General features: G+C 41.8%; 1 protein-coding gene across 9 annotated transcripts in view; it reads left to right on the top strand.

Moving 5' to 3' along the window:
* Window positions 1–5,686: 5,686 nt before the first annotated feature.
* Window positions 5,687–14,641, top strand: part of IMPACT (impact RWD domain protein) — a 31,909-nt gene continuing 22,954 nt past the window's right edge. For 5 of the 9 annotated variants that reach the window (XM_005224091.5, XM_010818779.4, XM_010818782.4 and 2 more), the window contains exons 1-4: window positions 5,720–5,821; window positions 6,883–7,011; window positions 8,113–8,165; window positions 9,039–9,101. In XM_005224091.5, coding sequence (XP_005224148.3) covers window positions 5,786–5,821; window positions 6,883–7,011; window positions 8,113–8,165; window positions 9,039–9,101 — 281 coding nt within the window. In that variant the 5' untranslated portion in view covers window positions 5,720–5,785. 9 annotated transcript variants of the gene reach the window in all.

The raw sequence follows: 14,641 nt of genomic DNA, 5'->3' as shown, positions 1-14,641 counted from the left end.
TGCTTTCCCATGGCCATCACACAAGATTCTCAAAATTTAATTTGCAGAAGAGTCACTCAGGAATCTTACTAAAATGCAGACCCAATGGGTCTGGCATGAGGCCTGAGTTTCCATACTTCTATCAAGCTCTTAGATAACATGATGCTGTTGGTCCACAGACCTCATCTTAAGTAGCAAGGTTCTAGAGAATATTTAGAAGACCCCTATTCAAACCATCAATGTAGGTTGAAATAGGTTTATGGAGAACTGTTCACAGGCCTCTTTCCTCACACCTGATGTAACAGTCATCTCAGTTACAGTCAGATGCATATACTTCCAGGTTAGGTTTTTTCCCATTCAAATAACTCATTCCTCTTCCTGTTACCACAGCTGTCAACCCTTTTGTCACATTGCTTATATAACCTGTTAATGATCATTTCCACAACATCTCTCTCTCTATATGCACTCATTTTGGTACCAAGAGAGAACTTTGGTCCTTTATGGTCTGAGTATGACTCCTTCTCCTTCCATGTATTTAGTTTGGACAGTTTATGTTTCTTCAGTTCAGTTCAGTTGCTCAGTCATGTCCAACTCTTTGCGACCCTATGAATCACAGTACGCCAGGCCTCCCTGTCCATCACCAACTCCCGGAGTTCACCCAAACTCATGTGCATCAAGTCAGTGATGCCATCCAGCTATCTCATCCTCTGTCGTCCCCTTCTCCTCCTGCCCCCAATCCCTCCCAGCATCAGGGTCTTTCCCAATGAGCCAACTCTTCGCATGAGGTGGCCAAAGTATTGGAGTTTCAGCCTCAGCATCAGTCCTTCCAATGAACACCCAGGACTGGTCTCCTTTAGGATGTACTGGTTGGATCTCCTTGCAGTCCAAGGTGTTTCTTAATCTTAAGCAAAAAGTTCTAAGTACCTCCTTCCCATCATATTGGGTTCTAAAGTCTACTCTACATAGAAATTCTGGTGCAGGCAGTCATCATATTTCTCCTCTATGGGCAAGTTCTGGCCAAATGCCTCCACATCACCTGAAGACTTCTGCAGTTATCATCCTAATACCATGTAGCTGTCCATCTATTGTTAAACAGATGCATCCTCTTCCTTCACTCCATTCACTGGTCTCTTTGTACATCTTCCCTGGTGGCTCAGATTGTAAAGAATCTGCCCGCAATACAGGAGACCTGGGTTCTATCCCTGGGTCAGGAAAATCCCCTGGAGGAGGAAATGGCAACCCACTCCAGTATTCTTGCCTAAAGAATTCCAGGGATGGGCTATACAGTCCATGGGTCTTAAAGAGCTGGACACAACTGAGGGAGTAACACTTTCACTTTGTATGTCTTAACACCCCACACAGTTTCTATGGTGTAAAATAGCAGTTTTCACATTTCCCCCTGCCCCCTGCTAAATCCATTGAATTTTTTCATCAAAGAAAGCTTCAGTAAAATAGTTGAGGCTGGTCTGGGTAAAACAGCGGGAAATAAAATCAGAGAGGTAGCCAGGAACACATCTTGTGTGTTAGGGTGTTTAAGTATTACCATGAAAGCTATGGGGAGCAAGGATTTCCAGGGAGGAAAGACACATCAGACATGTGCATTTTGAAGGATTCCTCTGGCAGATGTGAGGTGGGTAACTTAGAGGGTCCAGATGAAATCAGAAAAACTAGGAGACTATAAGGAAGGTAAGCGATATTAAGGAATCAGAATCATCAGAACTTGTTATCTGTGTATGAAGACAGTGAAAATTGTAGAGTATGTCTCCCAGGTTTCAGGCTTGGCCAATTATTGACGCTTAGTTGTGTCCAACTCTTAATGACTCCATGAACTGTAGCCTGCCAGGTTCCTCTGTCCATGGGATTTTCCAGGCAAGAATATTGGAGCGGGTTGCCATTTCCTTCTCCAGGGGAATCTTCCCAACCCAGGGATCGAAACCAGGTCTCCTGCATTGCAGACAGACTCCTTACTGGCTGAGCCAGGAGGGAAGTATGATGCAGAGATCAGGGGTTGCCAATACGGAAATGGGGAAGATAGGCAGAGGAGTAGGTTTAGGGAGAAAGATACTGAGTTGTTTTAGACATACTGAGTTTGAGGAAGATGTTCAGTAACCAGCCATTTAGGTAAATGGATGGAGAAATCAGCAGGATCTGGTGTAGAGACCCTGCATGTATCCAGATCTGTTATTTGCTGCCCATTCTCAGCAACTGGTTAACTGCTCAAAGTTCCTATTAAGTAAAGCCTTTTCAACTAAATTGCCTATGAAGTCTTGCTTTCTGCAAATGTAGGTTGTCTGCCACACTTATTACTTCAGTAATTGTTTCCCTCCTCTTTTTCCAAAGTGCTCTTTGCATATCTGAGTTTAGAACCTTATTCAGGGTTGTTTGCAGGGAATGATGTGAAGAGTAAAAAAAAAAAAAAAAAAAAACTTGCTGCTGCTACTGCTAAGTCGCTTCAGTCGTGTCCGACTCAGCAGCCCACCAGGCTCCCCTGTCCCTGGGATTCTCCAGGCAAGAACACTGGACTGGGTTGCCATTTCCTTCTCTAATGCATGAAAATGAAAAGTGAAGTCGCTCAGTTGTGTCCGACTCTTAGCGACCCCATGGACTGCAGCCTACCAGGCTCCTCCGCCCATGGGATTTTCCAAGCAAGAGTACTGGAGTGGGTTGCCATTGCCTTCTCCGAGGTCCTATTTGCAATATGAAATAGACACAGCCACAATCTCAATTTGCAACATCCTTAATCTCATGCCCCTTAAAATACATTTTTAGGTGGGAATAGTTATAATAAGCTGTTCCAATCATGTTAGTATTCATAAGGACATACTTTAACTTCCTCTGTGCGTAGACCCAGAAGGGAACATTTCTAGTGCGACAGGATATTGCATAAAGTAGTTGATGCCTTCGGAGAAGGCAAAAATGGCACCCCACTCCAGTACTTTTGCCTAGAAAATCCCATGGATGGAGGAGCCTGGTAGGCCGCAGTCCAGGGGGTCGCTAGGAGTCAGACACGACTGAGCAACTTCCCTTTCACTTTTCACTTTCATGCATTGGAGAAGGAAATGGCAACCCACTCCAGTGTTCTTGCCTGGAGAATCCCAGGGACAGGGGAGCCTGGTGGGCTTCCGCCTATGGGGTCACACAGAGTCGGACACGACTGAAGTGACTTAGCAGCAGCAGCAGCAGTTGATGCCTTGAAAATGAATCATTTCATAAAGTGGTGCTGTAAATATTTTTGTTTTGTGCATTTGGCAGAAAGAGTAACTTCAATTTAGAATCTGAGCTCAAAAGATTTAAAGACTCTAGCTATGAAGTAGGAATCAATAGAAACTCATGGGTGCAATCTCCAGAAGGTAAAATAGACTGGGTTGATGTGTGTGGCAAGAAAAGAGGTGCTATGTATGAGAAACTAGATATACTAATACTATGCCTTGTTTAGAAGGTTAAATTGTGCTGCACATTGTTTTCTATTTTAATGCAATAGTTTTAAAATCTGGGTTGAATGTCTTTGCAGGTCCACTGGGAGGGAAGTTGCTAGGTAGTTGGGACTTCAGGCCCAATACCACTATTTCAGGCAGAACAACCTAATCTGTTTTACATAAGCTTTCACTGAAGAAAGGATTCTATGGCTTTTTTTTCTTCTTCTTCTTTAAGGGTGACAGTTACTATTTTTTGCAACAGAAGTTGTAACATGTTAAGAAGAGATCAGTAGAGTTCAGAGTGAAGGAAGAAAAACAGCTGTTTAAGAATAGATGGTCATCTAGGTAGTATTAGGATGGTAACTGCAGAAAGCTTCAGGCGACCTGGAGATGCACAGTGGCCAAACCTCACAGTGCGTGTGTGCATGCTACATTGCTTCAGTCGTGTCCAACTCTTTGCCATCCTATGGATGACAGCTGCCAGGTTCCTCTATCCATGGGATTCTCCAGGCAAGAATACTGGACTGGTTCCTTGCCCTCTTCCAGGCGATCTTCCTGACCCAAGGATCATCTGTGTCTCCTGCATTGGCAGGTGGGTTCTTTGCCACTAGCGCCACCAGGGAAGCCCAAACCTCAGGGAACTTTCAGGCAAATCCTCACCAAGAAGAAAATAACCGCGATGGACTGGTCGCACATGAACTTTGGGGCCCTACTTGATTGGAAGGAGGAGTTTAAAACTGCTTCTATTGAAGATGAAGGAAAACATACTATCCAAATCAAATAATTGGAGGAAGGGGGTGTGACTGAGACGAAAGAGGGCTAAGTCCTTCAGGCCTTCTCTTGGAACCAAAATGAGTGCACATGTGCAGATTTATGGAGACAATCATAAAGGGATTATGCAAGTCATATGACAAAAAGAGGCTGACAGCTGTGATGTCAGAGGCAATGAAATGCATGATGTTTCCTAAATGGGCCACGATTTTTCTGCCAATATTTTTTTCTCCATCGGAAACAATTTTCTTCCTTTTTCAATTAGCTAATCTCTACTTCTTCTTCCGTAACTCACTTCAAGCATCCTCTGGAAGGAGAAGCCCAATAAAATTAGAATAGATGGCCCTTCCTTTAAAAAAAAAAAAAATCTTAAAATTTCTATTAACTCATAGCCGATTAACAATGTGATCGTTTCAAGAGAACAGCGAAGGCATTCAGTAGAGGCCCTTCCTTGGGCTACAAACAGGATATTAATTCCCACCCATTTAAATACTAATTTACTTTTGTTCTCCCTCATTTTAGCTTCTTAAAGACAATGCACAACATCTAAATCTTCATTTCGAAAGTTTAACACAGTAAGAACCTAATAAATGTCTGTTGAATTAATAAATCCACAAGACCTATAATAAGATCCCTTCAAAGTTAATTCGGGTGGAATTCTTTTTGTAATTCTTCTGATTCAGATAAGTGTTTTAAAGAGGGAATAAAACACGCCCGTGATTAGGGAAGACAAGACAGAGGAAAGATGCAATATTTTGAGTTTGTGTGTGTGCGTGAAGAAAGTGAAGCAAAAGGGGATGAACTGTGTTTCGAGTAAGACATTAAGGGACTTGATTAAGGTGTCTCATCTAAAGTGACACATGTTAGCCACAACCAATATACAGGAATGCATGGGTTGGGGACAGGAGAGAAACGACACAAACAGACCCAAATTTTGGGACAGTGAAACAACGACCTTTATGTTGACTGGTAAGGCCTAGTGTCTTGAACGAAAGCTCTTTCGGAAAAATAGTCCAAGAACACCCAAGAAAATTATCATAAGACAACAGCGAATGCTAGGTTTTTCAGCAGGTTTTCAAAATTGCCTTCTGCCTTCTCCTGCTCTGTAGTTTTGGGGAAATTAAACTTACCCTTGCTCAAATCAAAAAAAACATCTTAAAACACGTAAAACAAAACACCACCCTGCTTAAAATGCAAAGATGAGTCTTGGGCTGTGCGCTGCGGTGAGTCCCTTCCTGGGACGCTGCGGTGAACCCGACTCTCCAGTCTCCAGGTGGGTTCGATGGCACCGACGGCGCCGTGGGCGAGCAGAAACTCCCAGCCGCGGCGAGTTTCAGGAGCAAATTGCAAGCGGACTCCTGCCGCTGCTTGGGAGGGACTGCGTTCCGAGGCCCGGCGGAAGAGGTCGGAAGAGGCTGGCGCGACGAGACCCTAGCGCCGGCAGCCCCCTGCTCAACCTGGCCCGCAACCCGGAAGCAGAGGCGAGCCGCTCGGCGTGGCGGGGTTGCGGTTCCGGGTCGGGTCTCGCTGCAGCCCGCGCTCCGCTCACTGCCGCAGCGCCCCGCCCCCGCACTCCGGACCTGGGCAGGCGGTGGCCTCCCGGCAGTTCCCGGGGCCACATGGCTGAGGGGGACACAGGCAGCGACCAGAGGCAGGTGAGGCCCTGGCGGGGCGCCGACCTCCAGGCTCGGCTCGGCCTCGTCTCGCCGCCCCGGGCCTCCTCGGCCGAGGGGGCTTCTGCCCGGGGCCACCCCCGGTTTCGCCCGCACCGCCAGGGGCTGAGGCTGCGCCATTCGCTCAGCCGCGTCCCATTTTCCCGGCGCCTGAGCTCAGGCCATCTCTCGCGCTGGCGGCTCCCGGGCGTCGGCGCTCTGGGCCTGCCTTGGACGGTGCCATCGTCAACCATCAGCACGCGACTCAGCAGCGCCGGGCTGGAGGCAGAAACCAGGGTTCTGCTCCCCAGCCTGTCTCTGCCGGGTGACCTTGGAGTGTCCACTTAAGACCCCAGTTTCTGCGTTTGCAAAAGGGGCAATTACAACACGGACCCTGGAGTCCCCTGAGGACCCGTGGATCTAATGCTCTTGGGCTTGAGCTTACCCCCAGCGCGTGGCTCACGTGGGCGTTATTGAAGCTTTTCCTAATGGGCCCTAAGGACAAAATGAGATCATACAATGTTGGAAGTGTACGTTGCTCCTCATTTTTACTTTTAGATCCCGTTTTATTCTTAACCTGAAACCAAAAGTAATTTCTGAAACGTTTCGAGGATTTGATTACCAAAAACCCCAACAATCACCCAGCCTGGTGGCCAAATTCAAAACAAAACGAAGCAGGAGATAGGCAGTAGTAATATAAGGGCAAACATGATGGGTAGCAGTGGTCCAGGGGTTGGGGGGGGCGGGTGGGAGGGGTTACCTGTTAAAAAGAGAAGGCGGAGCAGAGAAGATACGTTTATCCTTTCACTTGTGAATCTCATACAGAGTATAGGAGTGCATATATATTTTGGCTCAGTAAGGTTGGGCCCGTCATTGCTATAGAGTCTGGTACCCAGGGAGTAGGACATTTTGACCCACTGCTGAGAACGTTTGGTGTCGTTCCTTTAGGGCTCCTTCACCCAAAATGGTTACGTTAAATGCAAATACCTTATAATAAGGAAGACTCAGAGTTTTTAGGGTAGTCAAAAAATTTTTGGCTTTTTCCCCTCATCAACCTGTTTCAGAATGAGGAAATTGAAGCAATGGCTGCTATATATGGCGAGGAATGGTGTGTCATTGATGACTGCGCCAAAATATTTTGTATTCGAATTAGCGACGATATAGATGACCCCAAGTGGACACTTTGCTTACAGGTATTTTTCTTCACCTACAGCCGTTTTCCAGTTACAGTATTGACTTTGTATTATTGACTACTGTTGTATTTCTCTAATTTTTCTTGTGTGAATTGTTCTGATCTGTCATTTCGTTGCTGACTTTTGTTAACGATTGATGATCTAAATGTATGGGTAGTTAGATCACTCTCCAGTAATGCTTTCATTGATAATATCGGTCTTTCCTATGCCAGTTATTGAAGTGTTCTTCATGTACCTTTGGCAGACTTGAGTTTCACTTCCTTTCATTATCTTCTCCATTTAATAGAGGAGGGTATAAACCTGGGAAGATGGCTAGCATTTTCTCAGAAAGAATAGATTAGTAATTTAGATGGTTCATAGAGTAGATAACTCATTTCTTTGTTAACTGGGAATCAGTTGTGGTTAGGATACATACAGGAAACGATCAGTTACAGCTTTGTGTTTAATGCTTATTCTTTGGTGACTGTCTGCACTTCCAACATAAAAGATGCCAAATTGAGTTTTTATCAGTATTCATTTTTATAGTAATACTGATTTCAAAAGAAACATGCATGGTTTTCTAATAACTGTTAGCTATTTAATAGTATTTGGTAGGATTTTTTTTTTTAATTTCTTAAAAATATCTGGAACATGTTATAATGCCACCCTCGTCATCCGGGGTTGGGGTATAACGACTCTATTTCAGTTTCCCTTTGTCTTTGTCCACCCCACTTTTTCTAAATTTAATTGCTTTTATACTTTCTCAGCAAATAATCTCCTTTAAAAGTTGGCATCATCTTAACAACATATTTATCCTAGAGAAGGGAATGGCAACCCACTCCAGTATTCTTGCCTGGAGAATTCCATGGACAGAGGAGCCTGGTGAGCTACAGTTAATGGGGTTGCAAAGAGTCAGACACAACTGAGCAACTAACTCTAACAACATATTTAAGGTGGAAGCATAAATGTGAGGAGGGAATTCGCTTCTGAAATTTGATATAACAATGGTTTTGTGTCTTAGTTTGGCAAGTTAGAAATCTGTCTGGTGACTGGCTTTATAAGTGTTGTTGTTTTTGAACCACGATAAAATATAAGCAGGTTTGTTTTTAAACTGCTTTGTAGGTGATGCTACCAAATGAATACCCAGGTACAGCTCCACCTATTTATCAACTGAAGTAAGCTATATTTCTACATTTATATTTTTATAAAAAGTTTTACTTTGCAAAGATTTGTACTGTACCCTGTGTTTAAATGTCAAAATGTATATAGAAATTAAAATTAGAGTTAATGTAGAGTATTAACATTTAAAAATTAAATTATGTAAAAACACACTGACATTTGCCACTTAGTATAAAAGAATCAAAGGATTCATAGGGGATAAAATAGCTACAGAATGTCATTAGAGATGGGGAAGGAAATCTTCCTCGTTAGACAATCTAGTAATCTAGAAACCTTGGTCTGTAGACTCACTCCTAACCTGTTTCCCTGAGTGTTTTAAAACCACAGCAGTAAAGTTTGCTATCACTCATGGTTCTGTAATTTTTCATTTGTATTCATTGAAAATGAAAGATATGCCTATAGAAAGCTTATAAACATAAGTGCTCTTTTCAGAGAAAGTTGATTTACAGTCATGTGGCAATTGACTTACTTGTTAGAGTTGTTTTGGGGACATCAGTTAGAAAAAATTGGGAACTCTGGTTGTGTGGCAAATACTGTGAATTTGGAAATATAGATTCTGGAACATATTCTGCCACTTAGGTAAACTTAGGCAGCTTTTATGATATCTTATGCACTCCATTTTTTAAACTATATTTTAATTGAATAATGATGGTGTTGGTGTCATCATGGTTTCCTAAGAGGACTAAATGAGTTAATGCAAATGAAAGCATTTTGGAACTGTATAGATTTATATAACATAAAATAATATTTTGATCAAAGTAGAAAAATTTTAAAACTTAAAATCAGTTTGTGATTAATCAGTATTTTTTCTTTGTGATATAAACACAGTCTTTGAATAATCATCTTTATTTTGTTTTATTTAATCTTAGTGCTCCTTGGCTTAAAGGGCAAGAACGGGCAGATTTATCGAATAGCCTTGAGGAAATATACATGTAAGTAATGGATGATTAAAAACAATGCTATTAGTGATTCTGTTATGGGCTTTGTTGGAACTGTGATATATTAGGCCCTTTTGTAAACTTTATGTTAAGCTGTTTTTCCATTAACAAAAAGAATACAGTTGAAATCCTTGAAAGATTAGTTATATAGTTTTATATATACATTTGATATAAAATTCTATTTAGAAACAAAAATAAAAGTATTATTTAGACCTAATAGCTATAAAAACACTTAACTAGCTGTGAAAGTAAATTCAGAGACACTGTTCTTATTTTGATATTTTCATAGGCTATGTTGAATGAAACTGGTAACAGCAGAATCCTAAGCATAACTAGTCCTTAAACTACCATGTACTGTTAATGGTAATGTTCTTGTATTAGGCCATAGGACTGAGAGTCCATTGATAGTATACTGTATTTTTCACTCATTCATTCAGCAGATGCTACATAGCAGGTATTATACTAGACCCTGGATATATAGAATTAGTAGAAACAGAAATGGTCCCAGTTTTCATAGCATTTAGAATTTGCTGGTAGGGGAGATATTACTGATAACTCTGTAAAAATGAATGTCAAACTGCAGCTGTGATAAGTTCTATGAAAGAAGGATATTAATGTGTAGTAATGAGTTTGAAATAAGACCTGACCTAGTAGGAGGTGAGTGATGACTTGTTTGACTTAAGAGCTGAGTTACTTAAATGAAAAGAACTCCAGTGAAAGACCACAGCATGTGGAGAGGCTCTGTGTCAAGGAGTTTGGAACATATGAAGACACAAAATAATGGTGGTACAAGGAGGGGGTGTTGGAAAAGGGAGCATGGTGGGAAAGGAAGCAGTGAGGTGAGCAGGGGAAGTTATGGAGAGTTCTATAGGCTGTGTGGAGTGTCTGTCTTTGTCCTGAGACCTGTGGGAAGCTCAGAAGAGCCGAGAAGTACTATGATTTGTGGTGAGACTTTCATTTTGAAAACCCCGTTCTGTGTCCAGGTGGAGAACTGACTGGAAGCGGGCAACTAGATTTGGGATATCAATCAGGAGGCTGGTACAGTAGTCCAGAGAAGGTGTTTCTGTGATTCGGGTGAATTGTATTGAGATATATTAATTTAGTACAACAAATAATGTTCTGGAATATCAGCTTTACTATAATCCAGGAACTGGTAAGAGTTGTCTTACGCGTTCTAGGTGGCCTCCCCACGTGGCACAGTGAGAAAACCCACATTGTGTCTATCAGATCAGATCAGTCGCTCAGTCGTGTCCGACTCTTGCGACCCCATGAATTGCAGCACGCCAGGCCTCCCTGTCCATCACCAACTCCTGGAATTCACTCAGACTCACGTCCATCGAGTCAGTGATGCCATCCAGCCATCTCATCCTCTGTCATCCCCTTCTCCTCCTGCCGCCAATCCCTCCCAGCATCAGAGTCTTTTCCAGTGAGTCAACTCTTCGCATGAGGTGGCCAAAGTACTGGAGCTTCAGCTTTAGCATCATTCCTTCCAAAGAAATCCCAGGGCTAATCTCCTTCAGAATGGACTGGTTGGATCTCCTTGCAGTCCCAGGGACTCTCAAGAGACTTCTCCAACACCACAGTTCAAAAGCATCAATTCTTCGGCGTTCAGCTTTCTTCACAGTCCAACTCTCACATCCATACATGACCACAGGAAAAACCATAGCCTTGACTAGATGGACCTTTGTTGGCAAAGTAATGTCTCTGCTTTTCAATATGCTATCTAGGTTGGTCATAACTTTCCTTCCAAGGAGTAAGTGTATTTTAATTTCATGGCTGCAGTCACCATCTGCAGTGATTTTGGAGCCCAGAAAAATAAAGTCTGACACTGTTTCCACTGTTTCCCCATCTATTTCCCATGAAGTGGTGGGACTGGATGCCATGATCTTCATTTTCTGAATGTTGAGCTTTAAGCCAACTTTTTCACTCTCCACTTTCACTTTCATCAAGAGGCTTTTGAGTTCCTCTTCACTTTCTGCCATAAGGGTGGTGTCATCTGCATATCTGAGGTTATTGAGATTTCTCCCGGGAATCTTGATTCCAGCTTGTGTTTCTTCCAGTCCAGCATTTCTCATGATGTACTCTCCATATAAGTTAAATAAACAGGGTGACAATATACAGCCTTGACGAACTCCTTTTCCTATTTGGAACCAGTCTGTCCAGTTCTAACTGTTGCTTCCTGACCTGCATACAGATTTCTCAAGAGGCAGGTCAGGTGGTCTGGTATTCCCATCTCTTTCAGAGTTTTCCACAGTTTCTTGTGATCCACACAGTCAAAGGCTTTGGCATAGTCAATAAAGCAGAAATAGATGTTTTTCTGGAACTCTCTTGCTTTTTCCATGATCCATCGGATGTTGGCAATTTGATCTCTGGTTCCTCTGCCTTTTCTAAAACCAGCTTGAACATCAGGAAGTTCACAGTTCACATATTGCTGAAGCCTGGCTTGGAGAATTTTGAGCATTACTTTACTAGCGTGTGAGATGAGTGCAATTGTGTGGTCGTTTGAGCATTCTTTGGCATTGCCTCTCTGGGATTGGAATGAAAACTGACCTTTTCCAGTCCTGTGGCCACTGCTGAGTTTTCCAAATTTGCTTTGTGTCTATACCAGGGTTCTTTTCCTCACAGAATATTAAATTTAAAAATGCTAAGTCTTCATGGAATTGATTCTGTTGGTTCCTACCAAGAGGAAGTGTGGTCTTCCTTGAGTCCCTAGGTTTACATTTGACTCAAGAAGTAACCTTGAACTGGAGATATCAACGGGAGATGCTCCCATTTAGTGATTCCATCATCCTCAGAATATAGATATTACATGTTTTCTGTCCATGATCTTACTGGCCATTCCAACTTTTGTGCCCCCAGCAAACTTCGTTCTGTAATCTTTTATTTATGCCTATTTACCAATGTACTCCCTAAAGTAGAATAAGATAAATAACACTGCAGATTTGCTCAGCAAGGATGTCATAATTGTACATCTTATGGTCAATTTTCAGTTCTTATCTTATTTGGCCTCTGTAACTTTTGGTGGTGTTGAACACTTCCTCTTCTTGGAAAATCTTCCCACACTTGCCTTCCGTCCTGTTAGTCATATTCATCAGTGAGATTTTTCTCCTATTTTGCACAGTGTCATGCACTCTGAAATGGCTTTCCATCTGCCTTTTTTTCTACCCCGAAGTGCCCCCTTTATTAAGAGATACCCTCCTATAGGGCACAACTTGCTGTTCTCCTTAGCTAGTTCTCTTGAGCTATTAGAGAATTAGGAAGGATCAGAAATAACAAAGCAGTTTGTTCTGAAGATAGGATATGGTTCGTCCCATCTTGTTTATTAAAAGCACTTGAAAATAACCCTAGTCCAGTAGTATTCTTTTCACACATGTGGTCTAGGTAGAAATGTAGATTGTGTTTTTAAAAGTTTTGTATGACAACTTTTAATGATATATTCCCATAAAATCCCAGCAAGGGGCAACAAGTGAAATGCTATTGGTCATTGAAAAGTAAACATTTAAAATGTGTAAATATAGTTCTTAATGTTTATAGTTTCATTATGTTCTAAATATTGTAACATTATCAAGATCTTCATATTTATTTAGAATCATTTTGACTGCTGAAATATTTTTTTGCCTAGATAAGAACGTGAACTGTGAACTATGTTTTCTTTTATGCAAGGAAGGAAGAAGTCTGAAAGCTAACAGTCTTGTCCAGTAAACATTTTATAAGTTTTTCTATTTGCTAGCACTCTTGTTAGGAGTTTGGAGTTTAAACATTTAGACAGATGTATACCAATGCATTATAGTGACGTAATTGCTGAGCGGTTTGGACCAAGTGCTATTCCTTTTAGAGGTCTCTGGGAATGGTGAGGTTGTAAAGGAGGGTTCCATTGTGAAGGTGACCTTTGGGTGTGGTGCTTGGCAGATAATCAGAAAGGGAGAGATTTTCAGATAGAAGGAACTGCAGAGTTCAACAAATAGTCTGATATGCTGGGGATAGGAATTGATAGGTGTAAGAAGAATCTGTTACCTGGGGTAAGGAGCTTGGACATTATCTTGTAGGCTCCAGGCATTTTAGGCAGGGGAATGATGTAATCAGATCCATGTGGCAGTGTGGAGGGTGGGCAATGAAGAGTCTGAAGGAAGGGACTCCATCAGAGCAGCAGTCAATAACTAGGAGGGAGACAGGGGAGATCTTCACTGAGGCAACAAGAATGTAGGGGAGAAGAATGGTCAGTTAGAGGAATACTTAAGAGCATAAACTAGTATTTGGTGATTGGGTAGATGTAGAGTTATTTGCTTATTATACCTTATTTTTGTTTAAACATTTTGCATTTTAAACATGGATATTTTGAATATTTGAAAATAATGATTTTTATAAAACAAAAGGTAAATGACAGATTTTAAAAAATATTTCAAACATTATACCACTTGGTATTAACAGAAAAATGAAAAAGATTAAACATTTTTAAAATTTGAATTTATGATAGTTCATTTCAACAATATTTACTTTTAAATCCAAGAAAATGATTAATTTCCCACAGCTCTTCACAGTATGATGTATCACATGAAGTCTTAGATTTGGAACCTAGAGAATGAGGCTTGTCAAAGCAGAAAGTGCACCAAACCAAGTTAAACAGGCGAGGAATATTCTCTTCAAGACTATTGTAACAGGGGAGAGACAGAACTCAGTCTGAACTCAACTGGCTGAAACAAAAGGCAGCAGGGTTTTGAGGGCTGGGATAAGCTGTGCTAAGCTGTAGAAAAGCACAGGGGAATGCTGGGGGAGGTTGATCAGAGAGTGTCCAGCACATTAAGTTACTTCCTGAGTTTGCAAGAGTGTTTCTCCGTGGTCAGGCCATCTGTGTGTGCAGATTGTGGCTCATCAGTAGTTAAGATGCTCCTTCTAACAGAGACTGGGCAACAGGGCATTCTCTTCCTCTATGACTGCATTTCAGAAGAATGGCTCCCAGGTCCCTTGAGAAAGACACTTCTTGGTTCTAAAGCTGACATAGCTTCTAAAAAGATACCCATAATTCTAAAGGAGAAAAAGAAGAATTCATGACAGGTTCTCTAAAGAAAATGCTGAAATGCAAAAAAGCAAAATGGCTGTCTGGGGAGGCCTTACAAATAGCTGTGAAAAGAAGAGAAGCGAAAAGCAAAGGAGAAAAGGAAAGATATAAACATCTGAATGCAGAGTTCCAAAGAATAGCAAGAAGAGAGAAAGCCTTCTTCAGCGATCAATGCAAAGAAATAGAGGAAAACAACAGAATGGGAAAGACTAGGGATCTCTTCAAGAAAATCAGAGATACCAAAGGAACATTTCATGCAAAGATGAGGTCGATAAAGGACAGAAATGGTATGGACCTAACAGAAGCAGAAGATATTAAGAAGAGATGGCAAGAATACACGGAAGAACTGTACAAAAAAGATCTTCACGACCCAGATAATCACGATGGTGTGATCACTGACCTAGAGCCAGACATCCTGGAATGTGAAGTCAAGTGGGCCTTAGAAAGCATCACTATGAACAAAGCTAGTGGAGATGAT

The sequence above is a fragment of the Bos taurus genome, chromosome 24 (genome assembly GCF_002263795.3).
Source record: "Bos taurus isolate L1 Dominette 01449 registration number 42190680 breed Hereford chromosome 24, ARS-UCD2.0, whole genome shotgun sequence".
NCBI classification, from domain to species: Eukaryota; Metazoa; Chordata; class Mammalia; order Artiodactyla; family Bovidae; genus Bos; species Bos taurus.
The sequence above is the reverse complement of the archived record's forward strand: the minus strand, read 5'-3'. Positions and strand labels throughout refer to the sequence as shown.